This window comes from Rhinolophus sinicus, linkage group LG10, assembly GCF_036562045.2.
Source record: "Rhinolophus sinicus isolate RSC01 linkage group LG10, ASM3656204v1, whole genome shotgun sequence".
NCBI classification, from domain to species: Eukaryota; Metazoa; Chordata; class Mammalia; order Chiroptera; family Rhinolophidae; genus Rhinolophus; species Rhinolophus sinicus.
Window position 1 is genome coordinate 13,687,165 of NC_133759.1, and position 25,868 is coordinate 13,713,032.

The 25,868-nt window shown below is 36.8% G+C and overlaps 1 protein-coding gene across 1 annotated transcript in view; it reads right to left on the minus strand.

Moving 5' to 3' along the window:
• OXSR1 (oxidative stress responsive kinase 1) overlaps positions 1-25,868 on the minus strand; it is a 75,961-nt gene that overhangs the window by 16,704 nt on the left and 33,389 nt on the right. Inside the window, exons 5-8 of the mRNA XM_019727612.2 lie at positions 16,133-16,188; positions 8,873-8,982; positions 6,547-6,648; positions 3,958-4,091 (exon numbers count right to left, since the gene is read on the minus strand). Of these exons, the coding sequence (XP_019583171.1) occupies positions 3,958-4,091; positions 6,547-6,648; positions 8,873-8,982; positions 16,133-16,188 (402 nt within the window). The remainder of the gene's footprint in view (positions 1-3,957; positions 4,092-6,546; positions 6,649-8,872; positions 8,983-16,132; positions 16,189-25,868) is intronic.

Genomic DNA, 25,868 nt, shown 5'->3' on the forward strand with positions numbered 1-25,868 from the left:
ATGCCTACGCTGCACCCCATACCGATTAACGCAGAATCTGTCGGGGCAAACCCAAGCATCAGTAGTTGTTAAAATTCTCCAGGTGATTCCAATGTGCACTCAAGTTTGAGAGAACCAGCGCCTCAGAGGATTAGTATCAAGATTAAAAGAGAGAATGAATGTGACAGTGCTATGCAGACTGACAACAGACATTAGCATTCTGTCAAGATTTCAATATGTTCAAATAGTTTGCACAATATTGTTTCCTAGTATGAGTCATTCCTTTCTCCTGGTTCATTTCCTTCTTTCCAAAGTACAATTTATAAGAGTTGTTTAAGTGCTAAAACATGGCTGGAGAACTCAATCTTTGAAAAAGATCTTAATTTCATGCTTAACTCTTTAATAATAGTTTGACTAGCTGGAGAAGTCTGAGTTAACAGGTATTTCTCTTAGCATTATTCCAGTATCTTCTGGCCTCTATTGTTATTATTGGGGCAGTGGCTGTCTACCTGCTATTCCTAAAGGTAATCTGTTCCTTCAGGGTGCATTTAAAGCTTCTATTTGCCTTTGTGTCCAGTAGTTTCAGGACCATGTGTACAAGTGGGGAAAGGAGGATGCTGCTTGGAATTTTGGGGGGTGTTCTTTAAGAATGTAGGTATTTCAATTCTAGAAAATTCTCAACCATTATTTCTTTGAATATTGCATCTCCTATGTTCTTTCTAATCTCACTCGTCAAGTCCATGTATACATATATGTGTATGTATGTATATGTGTATATGTCTGTTACGCACATACACTGTGAACCTTCTCATTCTAGCCTCTAAATGTTCATCTTTCTTTTCATATTCCCACTTTTTATCTTTCTGTGCTACATTTGTGCAATTTCCTCAGTACAGTGCAGTGTGATTAAGAGCAGACACTCTAGTCAAACTGTATGGGTTGAAATTCCAGCTCTCTCTACCATTTATTAGCTGTGTGACTGACTTTGGGCAAGGTTACTTAACCGCTCTGTGATTCAGATTCTTCATTTGTAAAACAGAGGATATAATACTGCCCTCCTCATAGGATTACTATAAAAATTAAGTGAGATGATATATGCAAAGTGTTTATAACAGTACCTGGTAACTTGCTTACCGTGTTTCCCCGAAAATAAGACCTAACCGGACAATCAGCTCTAATGCATCTTTTGGAGTAAAAATTAATATAAGACCCAGTCTTATATTATATTATACTATACTATATTATATTAGACCTGGTCTTATATTATAGTAAAATTAGACTGGGTCTTATATTAATTTTTGCTCCAAAAAATGCATTAGAGTTGATTGTCCGAATAGGTCTTATTTTCAGGGAAACAGGGTAGTAGTCAATTATTCTCTCTTTTTTGTTTTATTGGCTGTTTTGTTTAACCAGTCTCCTGAGGGTTTGTGTTTTTTTAACTTAGAAATGTTCTAAATAAGGTATAATTTTGGTTTACAAACTGGAATAGATGTTCTATAGCTTCCAGATCTTCTTTTTAAAAATGCTTATTTTGAAATAATTTTAGATTTACAGAAGTGATGCAAAGATGTAGAGTTCCTACATACCCTTCACCAGCTTCCCCTAATGTTAATATTTTACATAACTGTATTACAATTATCAAGAAATTAACTAAAAATATTAACATTGGTACAGTACCATTAACTAAACTACAGACCTTATTCAGATTTCCCCCGTTTTTCGACTAATATCCTTTTTCTGTTCCAGGATCAAACCCAGGACACCATGTTGCATTTAGTCTCATGTCTCCTTAGACCCCTCCACCCTGTGCCACTGCCTCAGTCTTTCCGTTCCTTAACACTTTTGAAGAGTACTGATCAGGTAGTCTGCAGCGTATTTGTCAATTTGGGTTTGTCTGATGTTTTCTCATGATAGCCTGAAGTTGCAGATTTTGGGGAAGACTACACTACCTCAAAGACACACTACCTCAAAGGGGTGATGTGTCCTTCTCTCTGCATCATATCAAGAAGTATATAATAATCAGCGTGTCTTATTACTGGTGATGTTAACCTTGATTACTTGAAGAAAGTGGGAATAAGGTGTCTATCAGGTTTCTCTACTCTAAAATTGTTTTTTTCCCTTTTTCATACTCTATTCGTCAAAAGCAAGTCATTAAAAAGCAAGTCTAGTCACCCTTGAGCAAGGGAATCCATTTAAGTTTTAAATTTTAATTACTGTATTTGTCATTTCTAGCAGTTCTATTTGATTTTTATCTTTTTTCTTTTTGGTCATAATCACATTCTTTACTTATGTTATGGTTAAGATTTTAAATTATTTTAAATACACTTATTTAATAGTTTTTTCAGGTATCTTTGCATTATCCAAAGTTCTTGGAGCACTAATCCTTCTGCTTGTGGTGTCAGCTGACTCTAGCTCACAGTGTACTGTTTCACTCTGTTTTATAATTTTGGATTGTAATCTTCTCTTCAGTGGGGCATTATGTGCAAGAATCTCACGGACCTGGGTTTTGTGAAGTGTTCTAATGGTGCAGTTTTACAATAGCTTCGGCTAAAAATAAAACTGGCTTGGAAATAATTTTACTTTCTAATCCTGTAGTTTCCTGGATAACACAGGTAGAATAAATGAAGACTGTAAACCTGCAGAATGTCCAGGTCGGAGGCTTGATTATTCAGCAGAGATTTTTTGCTGTGTCTTTGTGACGATGGACAGATTTTTTGATTTCTGGTTTAGCTTTTCATTCAGGATGCAGACTTGTGGTCCTAGCTTTAAGTAGAGATCTCAGTTCCAAATCCCCATTGGACGGGCACCATATCTCATTTCCAGTCCCCATGTGGAAGTGAGAATGAATAGCGCCCCACTGCAGGCAGCCACAGGCTTAGTTCATGATTTTTCTTCTCTAATTTATGGCTTCTTCATTACTTCTGGCATCTGAGGACTTCCCTTTATTGCAAGCTCATCTCTGGATTTGTTTTTTTAAGTTTGATAGATTTATCCAGCATTTCTGGGTGTTTGTAACAAGAGAATTCTGTTATTTTAGTCAACTAACTTGGCAGAGGCAAAACTGTTCCCTATCTTTTATACAAATTTATTCAGAAACAGAAAAAAGTTCTAAAAACACAGGTTTGAACTTTGCTCCCTGTATTTTCCTTATCCTTTCAAATATTTCCAACAGTAAATTCTGAAGCCCCATTAAATATATGAAAGTCAACTAAAACCATTTTCTTTTGTTGATCATTAGAGAAATCAAACTTAAAGACCTCTTAGTGCTAAGAAACTGAATGGAATATATATGCGAAACAGAAAAATAAGATACAATGGGAGCAGAGCCCGAGGTTAGGAATCAGGAGTTTTGGATTCAAGTCCCACCTCTGACTAGGTAGCTGGTTGACCTCAGAGGTAAAAGGCTGTACTCAAGGATCTCCAATATTCTATGATTCTGTTTAATTCATAAAGATACACATTAGATGATCATGGTTATTTATTTGCTAGTCATCCAATCTGCCTAGTGTTAACAACGTAAGCTCTTCAAATTTTTGGTTCACTTACTAAAATATCTTTCCAATAAAGAAATAAATATGATTATATTTAAACATTTGCTATGTATATTTCTTTTACTATTAAATCTGTAAGCAGCATTAAGATATTTTACTTATAACTTTTAAATGCAAATTAAAAACGAGCCCTCCCACTAATTTGACGTTTTATTAATACAGAATTCACAACATACAAATTCATAATTATAAGAAATTAACCAGGAAATAGCTGAACTATTTAGGATACATCATATACTAAAAAGAAGAAAGCAATTTATTCATTTCCAACCTAGGGTAATGGTCTGTGTATTATTTTTTTATAGTTTATAGTTTCTTTGAATATGCACAAATAATTCCCTACATATGTATGTATGTGATTCCTAGACTTCCCACAATGGGTTACATATTAGATGAAGAGAAAAGTAAGCTTTATCTCATATTTTACCTTTTTTCGGGATCCTTCTGAAGACATAATGAAATCATTTTTCTAAATGATTTTCCATATTTTTTCAGCATTTCTTTATCTTGAACACCAGTTTCCAAAGAAGGAGGATCATTTTGCAGTGTCAGCATCAAAACCTGTTAGAATTTTCAATATGATAAAAACTTAAGACTCAGTAATGTTAAATATTGTGGCCAAGATTTTTCAATATAGACAACCCCCAACATACAAGCAGATTTTATTTTCTACTAGTTCATATCTAGATCAGTTGTTCAGAACCCAGAGTATTTAGGTGTTTTCTACATAAACAATATCCTATAGAAAGTTGGCTTCCCAGACGACGTGCCTGCCAGAGCTCAACTGCATCAACAGCGTTATGTTCTTTGGTTAGTCCTTTCTTCATGTCTTCTGTCCCCATTCTTACACTGCCAAACTATCTCTAAAACAATATTAAAACCATAGCAAAATTCAGAGTGTGACCTTGCTGACTTCACTTATTCATGGCTCTGTTTCAACCTGACACCTTGTAATCTGGCCCTCTCTTCCTGGAACTCCTCAGAAACTTCTATCATAGAAATCACTGATGATGTCCTAGTTAACAAAGATACAGCCTATTTTTTAAAGTTCTCATTTTTCCTACCTTCCCTGAATAAACTGACTATTCTGTCCATCTCTTCCTTCTTTGACTGTGGCTTTCATGGCAACATACTAGCTTGATTCACAGAGATGTAAGTAATGAAAGTCATATTTATGTGATGGGACTTGGGGTTATTTGTGTTTTTCTATACTGCTTGAGTTTTTTATAAAGTATAAGCTATTTTCTAAAAACCAAGACAACACTAAAAAATAAAAGGAGGCTATAATCAGAATTATTACTTGCTTTTCAGATTTACATTTACTGAAATTCTAAGGTTGGTGATATTTGTCATTTTGAGCAAAGAGGTTAACATCTGGCTACAGGCAGGAGTCACTGCCTATTAACGGATGAAAAGTAAATCTCATGCTCCCCCAACCTCCTTTTTTAAAAAATAAGACATTTCTTTGGCCTAAAAATAGCCTCCCACCTTACAGTTATTAAAAAAAAAAAAAAAATCCAGGCTAGCCCAGGGGCTCAGGTGATTGGAGCGCCATGTTCTTAACGCCGAGGTCGCTGGTTCGATTCCCACATGGGCCAGCGAGCTGCGCCCTCTACAGCTAAGATTGTGAATAACAGCTCTCCCTGGACCCGGGCTGCGAGTAGCAGGAGCTTGGCGTGAGCTGCCGTGGGCTGCTGAGTGCTGCTGTGGGCTACCGTGTGCCGCTATGAGTGGCTGGAGACGAGCGTGAGTGGCTGGGAGCCGGCGAGACCTGCTGTGAGCTGCTGTGAGCGTCCGACTACCGACCGAGGCTGCCTCAGTGAGAGGGAGCGCAAGGCTCATAACACCAGCATGGGCCAGGGAGCTGTGTCCTACACAACTAGACTGAGAAACAACGGCTTGAACCAGAGTGGGGGGAGGGGGGAATCATTCGTAAATCCTTATGAACATCCACTTCCTCCTAAGAATCTTCAACCTTTACGAAAACCATGGCCTTAAAACATCACTAACCTTTCACAGAATCAAAATTTCACCAATAATATATGCACGTCAATACATGTATGTTTTGAATATGGAGAGAGAGAGATTTTTCATAATATCCTTTTACTGGTGTTGTCCCTCTCTACAATGTTAGAGCCTTAAAGGGGACAGAATGACATTTCAAGTGTACTAAGATCATACAGATGTGAATATCAATATGAAAACAATTCACAATAGTGGTTTGACATTTTAAACAGTCATAGGGTATCTTGCAAAGTGGGCAAGCAGAACTATACACAATAGCTACAGCTACAAACAGAAGAATAGAACTCGTGCATATTAGAACTAAGGGGTCACACAGATAAAGCCAGTTACCAACAGTACTGGCAGCACCATCTTGAAACCCCAAAAACTCACTCTGGCACTAAGGTTGGAGGCAGGATTACTAACTACGTTTCAGGTTAACTATCACATCAGGATGTAATTATAAGCCTTTTCATAAAAGCTGCTCAGTGCCCTACCACAAAGCAAACTTTTACTTGAACTTTTATTCGATAATAATGAAAATAATACTTACGTATAGCACATGGACACTTTGCATGAATTATCTTACCAAATATATGAAAAGCACTTAAAACAGTGCCAGGCACAGATAAATGCTCAATGAGCATCAGCTATAATTACTATTAATATGTAACCCTTCCAACAACCTTATGAAGTAGAAATGATCAGCATCCCCATATTAAGGCTGTCCTACACAGGTGACTGTAAGGAACACACACTAAAATGAGAGACATCAGATCCTAACATCAAACTAATTACCGAGTCAGAAGATGGAGAGTCATCATACAAAAATGTCCACTACAATGTAGAGTCATCCAACGCTAAACACCAAACATCTAATACAGATTTCAACTGCTACAGGAGGTACAAGGAATACAGGGCAGAATTCTACAGATAAAAATGTCAAATGCAGAAAGGCTCTGAAAAGGTATTGGGACATGAGCTGGGGCAGTATTTGGAATGTGAGCCTCACCTTCATTGGCGGATACTTATGGTAAGGAGCAGCCCCTGTTGCCAGTTCAATTGCTGTGATCCCAAAACTCCAGATGTCAGCTTTGAAATCATAACCTCGGACCTGAAAAGAACAGAGATGTACATGATGACTTTTACCACCCTAAGTGCATTTTTAAAAGGTAGCTTCAAACATGTATCAAGGACCATGGAAGTGTTCATAAGCTTTAAACCAGGGGTATCCAAACTTTTTTCAACGTTTTTCACCAAGGGCCATATGTGGTAAAATACACAAACAACTGGGCAACTCAGTCGAGGTGAAGTACGTATTGCCTCACCTGGTTTATTTAAGTAAACTAAATATATTTTTGGAATTTGCTGCAGGCCAATTAACAATGGATCATGGGCCGCAGTTGGCCCGCGGGCCGCAGTTTGGACACCCCTGCTTTAAACCAATAAAATAATCTAAAGTAGGCAAAAGCTAAATATACTTGGTAAGAGCAAAAACTTAAAAATTAAAAGAGGCAACCTGAATCAATGTTCACCACAATGGGGAAATTGTTAAATATGGTATATTCACTTAAAGAAATACTATATTAACTAAAAGCAGTGGTAATGAATTCTATATGAAAATACAGAAAACCACCTGTGATAAAGCACTTATGAAGAAAAAAGAATACAAAATTGTTCATAAGTTTTGATACTATTACAAACAGGTATATTGGCTATACAAATATGGAAAAACTAGAACAAAATGTTAGGCAGTGGTGGTGAGTCTTTCGTTTTCAAAATTTCCTATGCTATGGTATTGTTTTATCACCTTAATTTTTATAATGAAAAAAAGTTACAAAAAGTGTGAATATTTTTAAAGTTGTTGGTGTGAATATCTTGCCAAATTTCTCTCCTGTTATACTGTTACCAGTATATTATACAAGTAAATATTTCAGTTTTCTATTCTAAACAATATAGGAGTAGAAATAGTTTTGGGAGTGTGTGGTTTGAGACCTAAAATTAAAGCTCCATATTCTGTGCTGTCTTGACATCTGGTAAATAGAAGGGTCTCTAATGACCTAAGGGCAAGTTACCCTCCCCCTTGCTCCTGAGGATAAGGTATCCTAGCCAAACAACCTTATTATCAATTGGACCAGGTGTAGTTCCTGCTTATCCCTGAGTAGCAGGTTTCAGGTCGCTGCCAGCCCTCAGAATTATTCAAATGAGCCAATCACATCCACACAAGGAAACCAAAGGGCATCTCACTTTCTTGCTACCACAAATATTGTCTGCCACAGTAACGGTTCACTCTCTTCCTGAGTACAACCCCGTGTGGCATGCAGTATCCTATTCCGCCCCAGCTATGTGTATATGCAATTATCAGTAATTGTTTTTAAACTTTTAAACAATTATTTTTAAACTTTTAAACCACTATTACTTTTGCACCAACCAAATAACTGCTGTCAACCTCATCGGTCCAGTGTCACATGTTGTGTACTAAACCATCCACATAACCCTAGGGTGGGAATCCTTCCCTCACCAACAGGGTGAAGACGGGCATTATAACAGAGTGAAAGTAAATTCAGTTCTACATACTGAGTTTGCTATACAAATAAGACATGTCTGCAAAACACCTATAGGGAGTTAGAAATATCTACCTAAAGGCTGAGGAAACAAGACGGGACTGGATATAATTTAGAAATAATAGGTGGGAAGCAAAGAGAACATCTAGTGAGTATGTCAGAGACGAGTAGAAGTCAAGAACAAGGTCGTGGCGAGCAGGGTCATTTAGCAGTAGAAGGAAAGCCAGAGAAGTCAGAGAAATGGCCTGACAAGTAGCAAACTATGAGAAAACTACCTAGGGAAGCTAAGGAAGTGAAAGGTGGGAATGGCCAATAGTGTCAAATGCCACGAAGAGAACAAGGAACAAGAAATGAGAACTGGTTTTGAGACTTAGCAATTTCTGTAAGGTGACAGGATGAGTGACATCAGACTGTAGTTGTCTGAGAGCAAATGGGAAATGGGGACATGGGAAAAACTAGTCCCTCAAGAACCACAGCAACAAAAGTACATGTAAAAAGATTAGGTCATTTAATTAAGGGAAATATTATTAAACCAATCTTCATTATATTATTCCTTAGTTGTCTTTGATATAAACCCTGAGTTTCATATGTCCTTTGTAAAGTTCTATAGTCGTGTGTTTTTTTTGTTTTTTAAAGGGAGGACCAAAGTTTTAACCAAGGAACAGAAACATGTATTTCCCAACGCTAACCTAGTACAACAAACAAATGCAAACACTACTCAGTGTTTTTCAATTTCATAACAAAACCCTAAACCATTTCAAAAAGACACAGTACCTGTTCCATAACTTCGGGTGCCATCCAGCAAGGGGTGCCAACAAAGGTCTTTCTCACTTTATTTCGGGTAATATCACCACCAGTTGCTAAAAAAGCACTAACCCCAAAGTCTAAAATAGAATACAACATCAAGGTATTAAAAGTAAAGTAACATAAATGAATAGGAAAATAATATAATGTAGTTATAGTCCTATATACACACAGAATGATATCTTCCTCCTGCTGAACTTCTTGACTAAATTAAGACACACTTTACCAGGTCCTCCATTCCATTCCTCTCCACCCCAATATATCATCTTTTTCCTCCTTGCTCCAATCCCTTCTTTTCATTTCATCTTCCCAAACTGAAACTCTATATCCATTAAACAATAACTCCCCAATGCCCCCTCCCCTAGTCCCTGGCAAACACCATTCTACTTTCCGTCGCTATGATTTTGACTAAGTACCTCAAGTGGAATCATACTATATTTGTCTGTTTATCCACTGGCTTATTCACTTAGCATAATGTCCTCAAGGTTCATCCATGTTGGAGCACATCAGAATTTCCCTCCTTCATAGGCTAAATAACATTCTATTATATGTATATATGACATTTTGGGTACTGATTCATCCACTGATGAACACTTCGGTTGTTTCCACGATTTAGCCACTGTGAATAATACTGCTATAAAAATGGGTGTACAAATATCTGTTTGAGTCCCTGCTTTTAGTTCTGTGGGGTTATATACCCAGAAATTGCTGGATCATTTAGTATTTTAATCGTTTGAGGAAATGCCATACTGTTTTCCAGGGCAGCTGTACCATTTTACATTCCCACCAACAGTGAACAAGGATTCCAATTTCTCCACATCCATGTTGTTATTTTCCTTTTTTTTTTTTTTTTTTAAAGATTTTATGAGGGAAAGGGAACCGGACTTTATTGGGGAACAGTGTGTACTTCCAGTATTTTTTTCCAAGTCAAGTTGTTGTCCTTTCAATCTTAGTTGTGGAGGGTGCCGTTCAGCTTCAAGTTGTTGTCCTTTCAGTCTTAGTTGTGGAGGGCGCAGCTCAGCTCCAGGTCCAGTTGACATTGCTAGTTGCAGGGGGCACAGCCCACCATCCCTTGTGGGAGTCGAACCAGCAACCTTGTGGTTGAGAGGACATGCTCCAACCAACTGAGCCATCTGGGAGCTCAGCAGCAGCTCAGCTCAAGGTGCCATGCGCAATCTTAGTTGCAGGGGGCACAGCCCACCATCCCTTGCGGGACATGAGGAATTGAACTGGCAACCTTGTGGTTGAGAGCCCACTGGCCCATGTGGGAATGGAACCGGCAGCCTTCGGAGTTAGGAGCACGGAGCTCCAACCGCCTGAGCCACCGGGCCGGCCCCTCCCCCTCCTTTTTTGATAGTAGCAATCCTGATGGGCATGAGGTAGTATCACCTTGTAGTTTTAATAATTAGTGATGTTGAGTATCTTTTCATGTGCTTATGGGCCATTTGTATATCTTCTCTGGAGTAAGTCTATTCAAGCCCATTTTTAAGCCATTCTTTTAAGTTCTAGGAGTTCTCTATATATTCTGGATATTAGTCTTTTGCCATATATGTGATTTGCAAATATTTTCTGCCATTCCATGGATCCCATTTTTACTCTGTTGGTAGTGTCTTTTGAGGTACAAAATTTTAAAATTTTCATAAAGGTCTATTTGTCTTTTTCTTCTGGTGTCTGTGCCTTTGGCATCATATCAAAGAAGTCAATGCCAAACCCAATGTCTTGAAACTTTTGCTCTGCTTTCTTCTAAGAGTTTCATTGTTTTAGGTCTTACACTGAGGACTTTGATCCATTTTGAATTAATTTTTGTACATGGTATTAGATAAGGGTACCCAGTTTTCTCAGAACCATTTGTCCTTTCCCCACTGAACAGTCTTGGCACCCTTGTCAAACTCCTTTCACCATACACATGAGGGTTTACTTCTGGGCTCTCATTTCTATTCCATTTGTCTCTATGTCTCTCTTTAGGCCCACAACATGCTGTTTTTCACTGTCGCTGTGCATTAAGTTCTGAAAACAGGAAGTGTGGAATCCTCCAGCTCTGTTCATTCCTTTCCCAGATTGTCCTGGGTATTTGAGGTTACCTGAGATTCCACAGGAATTGCAGGATGGGTTTTTCTATTTCTACAAAAACATTATTGTGATTTTGATAGTGATTGCATTGAATCTGTAGATCACTTCGGGTAGTCTTGGCATTTTAACAATACAGGTATACCCCACTTTTCTAAAGTTTGCATTATGCCACTTTGCTTTTATGAAAAGACCTACATGAGTAACTGCTTTCACTAACCGAGAGAAATGCAAACAGGATTTTTGCTTTTACCAACAAATCCATTACCATACTAATGTAGGTCCTTTGTGAAAGCAAGTGGCATGATGTGAACTTTCTAAAAGTGAGGGATACTCTTCGCTTTACACCATTTTGGCTTACGGAAGGGTTCACAGGAACAATCTACTTCAGGATAGCGGGAGAAAACTGTATAATATTCCAGTCCATGAACATGGGATGTGTTTCCATTAATATATGTTTTCTTTAATTTCTTTCAACAATCTTTTGTAGTTTTCATTGTATAAATCTTTCCTCTCTTGGTAAACAACTATGTATTTTATTCTTTTAGATGCTACTTGTAAGCGGAACTGTTTTTGTAATTTCCTTTCAAATTGTTCATTGTTAGTAAATAAAATGCAACTGATCTTTGTGTGTTGACTTTGTATCCTACTTTGCTAAATTAATTTTAGTTCAAATCGTTTACAGAATGTTCGGTGCAGACCCATGTAATCTGCAGAGATAATTTACTTTTTTTTCCAGTCTGAATTTCTTTTATTTCTCTTGCCTAATTGTTCAACCTAGATCTTCCAGTACTACGTTAAATAGAAGTGGCAAAAGCAGACATCCTTGCTGTGTTTCTGAACTCAGGGAAAGCTTTCACTCTTTCATCATGGAATATAATGTTCATTGTAGGTCTTTCATAGATGGCTTTTAGTAAGTTGTGTGTGGGTGTGTGTGTGTACATATATATATATGTATACATATATATAGACACACATATATGTATTTTATATATATATATAATACATATATTATCTTGCTGTATTGACTCTTCTATTAATACGCAATGTACTTGTTTCCTGTAACCTTTCATGATATAATGTCTATTTTATCTGATATTAGAATAGCCAGCCCTTCTCTCTGGTTACTATTTGCATGTATTTTTCCATCTTTTCATTTTCAATCTATTTTGTGACTTTAGATATAAAGTGAGTCCCTTATAGACAGCATATATTTGGATCATGTGTTTTTATCCACTCTGCCAATCTGTCTTTTCATTGGAGAGTTAATCCATTTACAGTTAAAGCAATTACTGATAAGGTGGGACTTCGGTCATTGTGTTATTTATTGTCTACATATCTAATAGTTTTGCTCCCATTTCCTGCATTACCTCTTTTGTGTTTAGTTGATATTTTGTTATGAAATGCTTAAATTATTTCTCATTTCCTTTTGTCTATATTCTATAGCTACTTTTTTGTGGCTACCATAAGAATTACATTTATCATTCTAAAATTATAACACTGTAATTTGAATTTATACCAGCTTACCTTCAATAATATACAGAAACTCTTCCCTTTTACAGCACTGTTCCCACCATTTTTGGTTGCTGCTGTTACAAAATTACATCTTAATACACTGTGTGCTCAGAAATATAAAGGACTAATTTTTTTAAATGCATTAGTCTCTTAAATCATGTAGGAAAAAAAAAAAGTTGAGCTACAAACCATTTTTACAATACTTATAATAATGTTTTTTAAACTTGTCCATATAGTTACCTTTATTGAGATCTTTATTTCTTCATACTGCTTGGAGTTACCGTCTAGTCTTTTCATTTCACTTTGCAGGACGCCCTTGAGTATTTCTTGCAGGGTAGGTCTAGTGAAAACATTCCCTCAGCTTTTATTTATCTGGGAATGTCTTAATTTAGCCCTCATTTTTGATGGACAGTTTTATTGGACATAGGATTCTTGACTAACTTTTTTTTTTTCTTTTAGCTCTGAACATATTGGCCCACTGCCTTCTGGCCTCCAAAAGTTTTCAATGAGAAATCTGTTGACAACCTTATTGAATATAACTTTGTATGTGACGAGTCACTTCTCTCTTGCTGCGTTCAAGATTCTTTGTCTTTGGCTTACATTAAGTTTGAATATAATGTGTCTCTGTGTGACTCTCTTAGAGTTCATCTTCCTTGGAAATGATGTTTCCAAGCCTCTTGGATGTTTATATTCATGTCTTTCATCAAATTTGGAATGTTTTCAATCATTATTTCTTCAAATATTTTCACCACTCCTTTCTTCTTCTGGGCCTCCAACAATGTATATGTTGGTCCACTTAATGGTTTCCAACAAGTCCCTCAGGCTCTGTGCACTTTTCTTCACCTTTTTCCTTTGTATTCATCAGACTTGCTAATTTCCATTTCCCTATCTTCAAGTTTACCAATTCTTTCTTCTGTCAGCTCAAATCTTCAACTAAATTCTTCTAGTGAGTTTTCATTTCACAGCACAGCTTGTAGCACTTTTTAGCTCCAGAATTTCTTTTTAGTTACTTTTAGGTTTTCCCTCGTTAGTAATAGTTTCAGTTTGTTCACACATTGTTTTCTTTAGTTTCTCTATATCATCCTTTAGTTCTCTGAGCATCCTGAAGACTGCTGTTTTAAAATCTTTGTCTAGTAGCTCGGCCATCAGGTCTTTTTTCAGTATTTGTTGATTTATTTATTTCCTTTGAATGGGTCACACTTTCCTGTTTCATTCAATACCTTGTGATTTTGCTGTTGAAAACTGAAGACTGGAATCTAATAATATGACAACTCTGGAGATCATATTCTACCCCTTTCCCAGGGTTTGTTCATTTTTGTTCTTCTTTTCTTTTTGGTTGTTGTAGACTGTGTCTGTGTCAAGCATCAGTCAAAGATGTTAACTTAAGTTCTTCTCAGGTCTTTTCTGCACTTTTTGCTGGGCATATGCAGTCACTTTCCAATTTTCCCTGTACATGTAGTTGTTTTTTAATGTCCTAGTCTCTAATGTCTGGCTCCGAAAAGGGAAAGAAAAGAAAAATGAAGGGAAGGAAAAAAGGCGCTGACCCATTAATTCCCCCTGGAAGTCACTTGGCAGGGGGGCGGTGCAGCAACAACAGCTGCTCACCTCTCTGCCCTCACCTTTGTGATCAAAAGCAGCAATCAGTGATCAGAGCAAAGATCCCTGATATTTGGAGGACAGGATCCTTTTTGCTCACCATGGTTCCCACAAGCTGTGTGCAAGTCGCTCCAAAAACATGTGCACAGCTACCTGCAATGTGGCTGATAGTCAAGGAATAAATAGCTCTGAAATTGGCCAAAATAAACCATAATTTATCTTCCAAGACTTCCCTTAGAATTTCCAAGCCTTTAATGGACTACAGAATTTCAAAATAGTTACAGTAGGGCTTCACTTGACATCGTCAACAGGTTCTGCCACTTTAAGTGAATTGGTGTATAATGAAACCAATTTTACCACAGGCTAACTGATACAAACAAGAGTTAAGTTCTCATGGTATCTCATCAACATTATAATGAAATAACATTGAATGAAACATTATTTGAGGACCTGCTGTACATGAGACAGATTCTGCCAGTTCAATTGCTGTCTAGGTGGGGAGAAAGATTTCTGGTGCTTCTTACTTGCCCTCTTCATAGAATCCTCGTCTTTAGTTTTTCACCACTTGATTTTGCTTCTCTAAGCAATACAGCATAATTGTGTCTGGTGCTGAACTTACATAAATGGAATCACATGCTGTATATTCTATTTGACTGGATTCTTTCATGTTATGGCTTTATAATTTATTAACGCTTTTGTACGTAGCTGTAGTTCTATTCAATTTCATCACTAGATAGTATTCTAATGTATAAATTAAACACAATTTATTTATCCATTCTACTAATGAAAGACTTGGGACTGTTTCAAACTTTCCATGCTTATTAGTACCGTGGTACACGTAAGCATGAATTTCTCTAGGCCATACACCTAGAAGCCAGTCTTAGGGTATGCATATTGTAATAAAATGTTTATACTAATTTACATTCCCACATCAGAGTATGAGATTTTTCCTTACTTTACACCCATACTAACTACTGGTATTGTTAGATGTTTTCGCCAGGTCAGTCAGTATAACATGCTATCCAATGTTATTCTACTTTGCATTTAATTGGTGACTAGTGAGACTGAACACCTTTTATTATATTTATGTTTTGATGTCTTCGTTTGGGAAGTTTTATGCCCATTTTTGTAATGAGCTCTTTATATATTCTAAATTTGAGCCTTTTGTCTGTTATGCATGCTACAAATATCTTTTTACTCTGTGGTTTGCTTTTTACTTATTGATGATGATAAACTGTTCCTTTTTTTGATGAATAGAAGTTGGTCGTTTTAAAGGAGTCAAATTTATAATCTTTTCCTTTATGTTAGAGCATTATGTGGCTAGGCTAAAATATCCCCTTACCTTAGGACATGAAGATGTGTGCCTATTTGAATCAGATTTAGATTTCTTCTAAATCTGAAGAAATAATTAAATTTTGGGTGGTTATCCTCCTCCTGCCAAATAACCTGACTGTTCCAGCAGTGCCCATGGGACTAAGCTGAGGTTTGCTCAGATGGTCTGCTTGTCAATAATCCTGTGGTAGAGCCACTCTGGAGTCTCAGTTTGGAGGAAGGGGTATTTCACAAGGACAGCCACTTTTACAGGCCTTGGACTCCAACTCATCTCTTCAGCTCTGAATCTCCCCAAAGTGCACTTCCCCCTCTCAGATGCCTCTTCTTAACTGGCATATACCCCATTCCCGCCAGGACAGAAGCAGCTCTGTATCACCTTTCTATGAAGTATTTATTCTTAAACACAATGAAGTTTCTTGAGTACTTCTCCTTTAAAGGAAAGTACAGAATGTCATGAGAACCCATAGAAGAAGACCCTAATGGAGGATAAAGAGTGGATAAATGAAAGGTAATGAGTAATGGTCAGAAAAATGTCTAAGATCAAAAAAGAAGATTGAGTAGTAGAGGATATCTTGAAAATCAGCAGGGATGTGCCAAAATAGGATGCTTGACTAGAAATGGTCCAGGGAAGAGAAGAGCAAACTGACTAAGAAACTGTAAAAGATGAGTAATATGGTTCTACTGACCATTATCAAAATAAAAAGAAATACTAATCATTACCTGCAATCTGTACTGAGCCATCTTCTCCAAGAAGAATATTTCCAGCTTTCACATCTCTTTAAGAAAAACAAAAGTTACATATTAAAAAAACACCTATTCTTTGGAGCCACATAATCTAAGCAGTTGTTTACTATATGCACACAACACTGGCATTATTTAAGTGTTCTTTTTTGCATGAAAGGGCATTAAGGCAATAGTAAAATTAAAAATATTTTTTGTCACTTGTACTAGAATCCAAACATTGTAAACAGAAAGCTAGAATAACATATAGCTTTTTACTATGAAATCTAGAAAACCCACGGTGATTAAATACCTGACTGGGATGACAGTGGCCAAAGAATGTGATCCTCAACTACCTTCATCTGATTCTTTTTGAAATATATTGATTTCTTTTTTCAATACCCTGATACATCGTTAAAATTTGGTTGAAAACAGGGATAATTCTATGACTATAGCATAAAGATACATATAAATTATTCAAACATCTCTGTACTTTTATTGGTAACTATTTATAACTCAAGTAATACATGAATATGTTCTTGTTATGAAAACCTAAACATCGCTGAAAAGGCCAAAATCCCTTTCACCACTATTCTGAAGTCTAGTATTCTCTCTAAAAATTTCAGCCATTATCAGTCTGGTTAATGGAATGTTTCTGTGACATATCTAGGCTTTTCTTCCAACATAAATGTTATTATACTATCCACTATACCTTATTTTTCTATACCTTATTTTTCTCATGCAACATGTTAGTAATATCTAGCAAAATTTAAAATCACAAAACCTATGAGTAGCGAATCTACTTCTTGATAACCTAGAGAAACTCTCACAATGTACAGGGAATAAATACAAGAGGGTTCACAGCAGTGTAATTTGTAATAACAATCCCCAAATGGTAACGGCCTAAAAAGCCAAGAACAGCAGAAAGGTTAAATTAATTCTGTTACATCCATGAAATGGAATAAGGTCAATCAACATGTTATGACTTTAAATGCCCTTTAATACAATGCCCAAGAGAACATATCAAATGGGACAGTACATTTTGTATGACACCATCAATGTTACACACACACACACACACACACACACACACACACCCAAACAGAGAGCAATGAATGGCTGGTTCCTTTGGTGGACAGGCGTGGGACTGGAGTCAAGGGGAACAGTGTTTGAATATCTTGTAGGAACGAACTCATCTATTTATTTTGTAATTAAAATAAATATAATTTAAAAATAAACAAAAAAGAGCTAACCCTTGAAGCTGTTAGACAAGAAAGAAAAGCAAGGCTAGCTCATGGAGGAAAGCTTTGTTTATCATGAAAAGGAACTAGTGAAAAGCACAACACTTTATCTCCCTTTGTTTTGTTTTCCTCCATATTTAGCTATAACCTTGGTAAACAATGAACAAGTTTCGTAGCTATGTGTAGCAGCATCACCATACCAGAGTATATAATAACTTTCTGGAATATATACTAAAATGTAAGGAAATCGTGTTACTGAATATTTTGTACTGCTTATAAATCCAAACAATTTACAGGACATTTTCCCAGAGACTTGACTTAGAGTGGAAGCTGACTCACTTTGCTCTAAAAACCTAAAGTCTCTGATTCTAGATACTATGAACAGGAGAGAATTGAGGACATTCCCTTCCCTTGGTGACAAAGACCATTCAACTGAGTCAACCATGAACCTTTACCTCCTTTTTCTGAGCTCATTTGGAATGATACCTAAAACTCAACGGAAAATACAATGTATAGCGTAGGCACTTCCTCCTCTGTGCCTCTTCAGTAGGCTGTAACACAGTGTTAACACAGATCATAGAAATATGATCATATTTCTGGGTCCGTGTCTCTCATTTCACCATGAGCCATATCTGAGCCTGTATCTCAATACATTTCTGTATCACCTGCAATTTAATTATTTATTTGGTATTATGACTAGAACATAGGAGGCATCTCCCAGATATTCATCAAAATTTAAATAACTAAATAGGAGACACCCTGCCTCAAATTCTCTTATAGAGATAAGTATGATATTAAATAAATGAACGCGTGAATAAATCTAACAAAACATTAAAATAAAACTTGATTGTTTCTAAAGAGAAGTATATTAAATCTATCATTTAATCCAACTAAATATCAAAATAAAACTTGATTGTCCCCTCCCCACCATGCCAACCCCCAACTCTGTTCCAAATGTTAGGGTTATAAACCAATACATTGCAGTCTAATAGAACAACCCTAACTATCGATCAGTAGGAGACCAGTTAAACTGTTGTATATCTAGATAATGAAATACAATGAATACTAATGAATATATGTGTTAATATGCAACAATCTTACGTGAAGTAAGAATACAACATATGGTATGTTGCTATTTTTCTGGTTTTGTTGTTGTTTTTTAAACGGAAGGGAGAGGGACATATACATTATGTTTATATTGGGCTAAAATCTCTCTGAAAGGAGTCACAAGAAAATGGCAAGAAGTGGTTCCCTTTAGACCAGGGTACTGGAGGTTCAGGGAAGGAAGAAGACTTTAAAAAACCTTTTATTTTTTAGAACAGTTTAGAGTTACATAAACATTGAGAAGCTCAGCAGAGACGTTCTCATATCCCTTGCACTGTTTCCCCTGTGGTTAACATCTTACATTAGCACAGTACCTTAGCCATAATTAATGAACCAGTATTGATGCATTACTATTAACTAAAGTGCACAATTTATTCAGATTTTTTAAGTTTTTACCTAATGTCCTTTTTCTGTCCCCGGATCCCATCTCGTATACCATATTATACTTAGTTGCCGTGTCTCCTTAGGCTCCTCTTGTCCGTGGCAGTTTCTTTGACTTTCCTTATTTCTGATGACCTCAACAATTTCGAGTAACGGTCAAGTATTTTGTAGGATGCCCTTCTAATGGAATTTGTATGATATCTTCATGACTAGATTGGAGTTATGAATTTTTGGAAGGAAAACCACAGAAGTGCCATTTTCATCACATCCTATCAAGAGTACATAGTATCAACATAATTTAGCTACAGTGGATATTTAGAAGACTTATTTTTTATGATCTACCATTTTGTGCTGTTTGAATTTTTTAAGCCATGTATACATATTACCTATTTAAATAATGTTTTCTAAGTTTTTGTCTTTCATAAGTGAAGAGACAGTAATCCATTTTCAGTGAACCTTCACTTTGGATGACTTTTCCCAGTCAATTCCCCAGCTAATCAATTCATGTTTCCCTTTTGAAACCACAAGTACAATCTGTAGAACAGCTTACAGAAGTAAAAGCAGAGGAAAATCATGAAGCTAAATGGCTCACTGGATAATCAAACACATCACATTCTGTCTTCACATACCACAGGACAATTGACCCTTCAAAGAAAACATCTGTAACTAAATACCTGGAATTCAATATAGTCCTTGATTAAAGAACTGTTTTTACTCTGTCACAAAGAATATCAAGTAACCCAGCATCCCCAACAGTTAAATCCTTCATCCACTCTTGAATAGCAAGAACAGTGAGTTTTGTTTTTCACAGCTTACTGCCAATTCTCATGTCACTATTGCAAAGTTACAAATTCCTTTTAAAATTAAAAGTAATGTCATAGACATGCTTGACTTTCTTGTTAGTACAGAACACAAGGGAAAAACACAAGTTTCTCCCTATAACATTCTTATGACTCATAAATAGGCGTAGTTTATGGAAAACTTGAAAAACGTCAAGAGAAGCAACAAATCGAAACAAAAGTTGGCAAACACACTACACTTAGGCATCTTAAAGTGACTAAATAGCTAACATTTCTGTTAGAGCTAACTTCTTTAATGAGAAAAATATTTGGGTGGGTAAATATAGAGAGAAAAGTACAAGTCTAATTTAGAGATCTGTTCATGCTAGTCAAAAACCTCTAAAGTCAAGAGGCTCAAGGGGAAAACATAGTAGAGATAGAGGAAAACAACTGAACTTTAAAGATATGAGAGGTAGCAAAAACTACTTAAAATATCCATCTCTGTTTTCCAGTAAAACAATTTTCTCCCAAGCCTGTTGAAGTCTCAGTGTATCTCAGCCTTGGCTGCACATTAGACTCGCTTGGGGAGCTCTGAAAAATCCCAATGCCAAGGTCTCATCCCACACCCATTAAATGAATTTCTGGTGGTGGATCTAGGAAACCAGTACTTATCAAAGTTTCCCAGGTAATCTCAATATGTAGCCAAGGTTGAGAGTCTCTGATTTAAAATGTGACATAGAGAATTTCTATTACAGTAACATGGCAAACTATGCATGGCAAACAGACTTTTATCACTACTACCCAGCAGGTCTTTGCCCCAAAACACACCATTCCCCTGCTACAAACTCAAGGAAACCCTGGCTAAATTAGAGGGAAATGTGTCATAGTTGAGCATGAATTAAAAAAAGAAATCCTAAAGTTTCAGAAATGAAAAGGGACACTTAAGAACCAGAGGGAACCTTGGGAGACAGAGCAAAGACACTGCCCCCAAATGGCTAGGTAGCTCAGGTTTTAAAACCCACCCCTAAATAGAAATATGGTACTGAGCTGGTTTAAGGGTGAGAAGTAGAACTGAAACTCTTCAGAAAGCCAGGACCCACTGTGAGAAGACTGAGCCACAATGAAGGAAAGATACCCTTATCAGAGGTAAGCTACCATACTAAAATAAGACCTAATGGTCTTTAATACAAAAGCATTTTTAGGAATAAAAAGGGTCCTTATATAGTTTTAATAACAGAGATAATTCACCAGAAAGATAACAATCCTGAACCTGTATGTACCTAAAACATATCTTCAATGAGAGTAATAGTTCAAGGGGGTCATTAGGGTTGTAGGGCTCTTTCCTACTAACTTCTGGCCTCCATTGTTCTGATGTGAAGTCAGCTCTTAACCACATTGACGCTCTCTGTCTTAGTCTGTGCAGACTGCTATAACACAAATACCACAGACTAGGTGGCTTAAACAAATCAACATTGATTTCTCACAATTCTGCAAGCTGGGAAGTCCAAGATCAAAGCAGTGGCAGATTTGGTGTCTGGTGAGGATCTGCTTCCTAGTTCATAGGTGACCATCTTTTTGCTGTGGCTTCACATGGCAGAAAGGGCAAGAGAGTTCTCTGGTGTCTCTTTTATAAAGACACGAATCCCATTCATGAGGGCTCTGCTCTCATAAAGGCCCCACCTCCAAATACTATCGCATTGGGGACGGGAATTCAACATATAAATTTTGAGGGGATACAAACATCAAGTATAGCTTCCCCTACATGATGAGTTGTTTTTCTCTTGCTGCTTTCAAGATATTCTCTTTGTGTTTAGATTCCAACAGTGTGACTATGATGAGTTTAGGAATAGATTTCTTGGTATTTATCTTAACTGTGCTTCATCGGGCTTTTTTAAATTTGTAGATTGTTTTTCTTTAAATTTAGAAGCTTTGGGACATCACTTCTTTCAATATTTTTTGTGTCCCTTTTACTCATTTAGCTAAATGAGAGTTAATATATTTTACAAAGTAGATGTTAAAATCATACAAAAAAGCACAGACTAAATTTGTGCCTGAACTTGATGTGAACCAATTCACTTTCTAAAAATGACAGTGACCTTAATGTGCTTTTCAGTGTGTATTTTGGGTTAATTTTACTATTAACTATACAAAGTCTGCATATGTAAAGGTTTAGGAAAAACAATATACTTTTATTGTGTTCTGAAGACTGACTTTTAAAAATAGAGACATGGTTATGTCAAATAAAAGATACTTGGTATATTTAAAGAATAATAATTCCACTGGCAGATCTAAATTCTATTGAGTTAGTAACTAAAAAATATAACTGATATTGAATCAATGTATAGCCAGCTACATTGATTAACGCAATCTTTTCCAACAGGCTTTGGAAGCTGACTGCCTAAATTCAGATCCCAGCTCTGTCACTAGACAACACCCTTGCCAAAGCTTTGGCAAGTTACTTAATCACTTTGCCTTGATTTCCTCATCTGTAAAATGGGAATGAATTAACTGTGAAGATTAAATGACGTAATGTAAACAATGCATTTAGAATAGTATTTAGCATACAAGTTTCAGTGTCATTATTCTCTACACCAGAGGTCAACAACAAACGTTTACTTAAGGGGCTAGATACTTAAATATTTTCAGGCTTTGTGGGCCAGATGTTCTGTCACCACTACTTTGTTTTTCTAATACAAAAGCAGCCATAGACAATCTGCAAATGAATGGGTTGGCTGTGTTTTTGTTTTTTAGAAACAGGCATGAGGCTAGATTCAGCCTGTGGACCATAGTTTGTCAATCCCTGATGATCTACATGGCTTTGGAAAAACAATTTTTTTTCTCTCTCACATAATAGTTTGGGCATGAGTGACATCAGTTCAGTATGGTGACTCTATAGAGTCAGAAACTCAGGCTCCTATTTATTGTTCTACCATCTCTAAGTTCTTGCTGCATTGTCTAAGATGGCTCACTACCACATCCACATTTCAATGGAAGGAAAGAAAAGGGAAATAGAGGTAATGCTACTTTCTGTTAGCCGTGGTTCTCAGGACATTTGGCAATGTCTGAAGACATTTTTGGTTGTCACAGTGGGCAGTACGGGGAGGTGCTACTGACATGTGATGGGTAGAATCCAAGGATGCTGCTAAGTATATCCTACAATGCACAGGACAGCCCCACAACAGAACTGTCCAGCGCAAATGTCAATAGTGGTGGGGTTGACAAAACCTGATAAGGAACAACTTGGAAGCAGTACACGACACTTTTCTTCTCATCACAGTGGCTAAAAACTAAATCTCATGGTCATATCTGGCCTGCATGGCTGGTTATAAAATGTTGCCTTTCTTCCGGATGGTCATGTGCCCCAAAAATGTAATTTTTTTTTTTTAATTCAAGAAGGGGAGACATATTGGGGGCCAATAAGCAGTGTCTGGCATATTTCTTTCGAGAAGATTGCTTGATGAACATAGACTAGAACTGAAGTATTAACTAATTATGTTCATTGTTAGTATCAAAGTATGTATTCACAGGGTTATCAGCATCCAAAGGACAAGAATCCTCTGTTTTTAGGGTACTTTTCTTTTTAACAGTGTGGGAAATACATTCCCAAATGTTTACTCTTTGGTCATACCCCCTTTTCAGTCATTTGTTAATACATTATTTTAACTTTGTACAAAACGATAAGGTACAATTTTAGATGAAAAATCCTATTTTCTTAAGAATATACCTTCAATGTTTCCAAGATTTCTAGTTTATATATTCTTCCTTAAGAGTCAATTGTTCTTCATCTTCATAAAAAGAGAATTTATTTTCCTTTTTAAGACTTAAGTAGGTTGGAAAATTTAGACTAGAAAGAATTATCGACTTTTTTCTTAGAGTGAGATGCTTATATAAATGGTTGATTCCACCTATTATATGTTGATTTTCTGTAAAATGCTATTTTCAGAGTAACCAAATCAAAAGTTTATGTGAGGGGTAAGGGGGATTGGTACCTTGCATTTTTTCTCCATGTTCTGATTACTCCTTAAAATCTCAGTTTTCCAACTTGGTAGTTGTCTGGTCTTTGATCAGTTACTTTCCTTGGGCTTTGCTTGTCTGTTTGCTAACAAATTAGGGTTATGTAGGTGATCTTTTAAATTGAGGTATAAGTGACAAAACTTAACACATTTAAAGTATACAATGCGATGGTTTGACATATGTATATACTGAGAAAGGATTTCCTGCCCCATCAAGTTAATTAACATATCTATCACCTCACATATTTACTTTCCTTTTTTTTCCTTTGGTGAGAACATTTACGTTCTTAGCAAACTGCAGTAATACAACAGAGTGTTATCAACTACAGTAGGTCCTGGAGTAACACCGTTTTGTTCGGTATCGTTTCATTATAACGTTGATGAGATGCTGTAGGAACTTAAGTCTTGCTTACACCAATTAACTTATGGTAAAATTGGTTTCATTATACATCATTTTGCTTCAAGTTGCAGAACTTAACTGCTGTTAAGTGAGGAGTTACTGCATAACCACCATACCATACATTAGATCCTCAGACTTGATTCATCTCGTAACTGAAAGTTTGTACCTTTTACCAACCTCTCCCTATTTCACCCACTCCCCAGCCCCTGACAACCACTTTTCTACTGTTTCAATTAGTTCAACATTTCTTTTTAAGATTTCACATATAAGTGATACCATGTGGTGTTTGTCATTCTCTGTCTGGCTTAATGCACTTAGCATAATGCCTTCCAGGTTCAACCATGTTGTCACAAACAGGATTTACTTAATTTTTATGGCTGAATAATATTCCATTGTGTATATATACCATATTATTTTATCCATTCACCCAATGACAGACACTGAGGTGGTTTCCACACCGTGGCTATTGTGACTAATTCTGCTATGAATATGGGGGTATAGATATCACTTTGAGATAGTGATTTCATTTCCTTTGGATATATATACTCAGAAATGGGATTGCTGGATCATATGGTCATTTTATTTCTGATTTCCTGAGGAAACTCCAAATTGTTTCCCATAGTGGCTGTACCAGATGATATTCCCACCAAGACTGTACAAGAGTTCCCTTTTCTCTACATCCTCACCAGCATCTGTCATCTTTTGTCATTTTGATAATAGACATCATAACAGGTGTGAGAGGATATCTCATTGTGTTTTTGATATGCATTGCCCTGATGGTTTGTGATGTTCAACACCTTTTTCATGAACCTCTTCGCCATTTACGTGTCTTCTTTGGAAAAACGGCTATTCAGGTCCTTTGCCCACTTTTTAATTGGGTTGGATTTTTTCTGGCTTCTGAGTTGCATGAGTTCCTTCTATATTCTGGATATAACCCCTTCTCAGAAATATGGTTTGCAAATATTTCTTCCCATCCATGTCTTTTTATTTTGCTGATGGTTTCTTTTGCTGTTTAGAAGCAGCTTTTTAATGCAGTCCCACTTGTTTATTTCTGTCTTTGTTGCCTTTGCTATTGGTGTCAAAAAAAAAAAAAAAAAAATCATCACCAAGAACAATGTCAAGGAGCATGCCCAGGATTTTTTTTTCCAGGATGTTTATGGTTTCAGGTCTTAAGTTCAAGTCTTTAATTCATTTGAAGTTGATTTTTGCATATGATGTAAGGTAAGAGTTCAGTTTCATCCTTTTATATATGGATATCCAGTTTTCCAAACACCATTTATGAAGAGACTATCATTTCCCCAATGTATATTCTTGACCCCTTTGTCAAAAATTAATTGACCAGGGCCGGCCCGGTGGCTCAGGCCATTGGAGCTCCATGCTCCTAACTCCGAAGGCTGCCGGTTTGATTCCCACACGGGCCAGTGGGCTCTCAACGACAAGGTTGCCAGTTCAACTCCTCGAGTCCCGCAAGAGATGGTGGGCTCTGCCCCCTGCAACTAAAATTGAACACGGCACCTTGAGCTGAGCTGCCTCCCAGATGGCTCAGTTGGTTGGAGCACGGGCTCTGAACCACAAGGTTGCCAGTTTAATTCCTCGAGTTCCGCAAGGGATGGTGGGCTGTGCCCCCTGCAACTAGCAACAGCAACTGGACCTAGAGCTGAGCTGCGCCCTCCACAACTAAGACTGAAAGGACAACAACTTGACTTGGAAAAAAGTCCTGGAAGTACACACTGTTCCCCAATAAAGTCCTGTTCCCCTTCCCCAATAAAATCTTTAAAAAATAAAAATTAATTGACCACACACAAGGACTGACAAGTT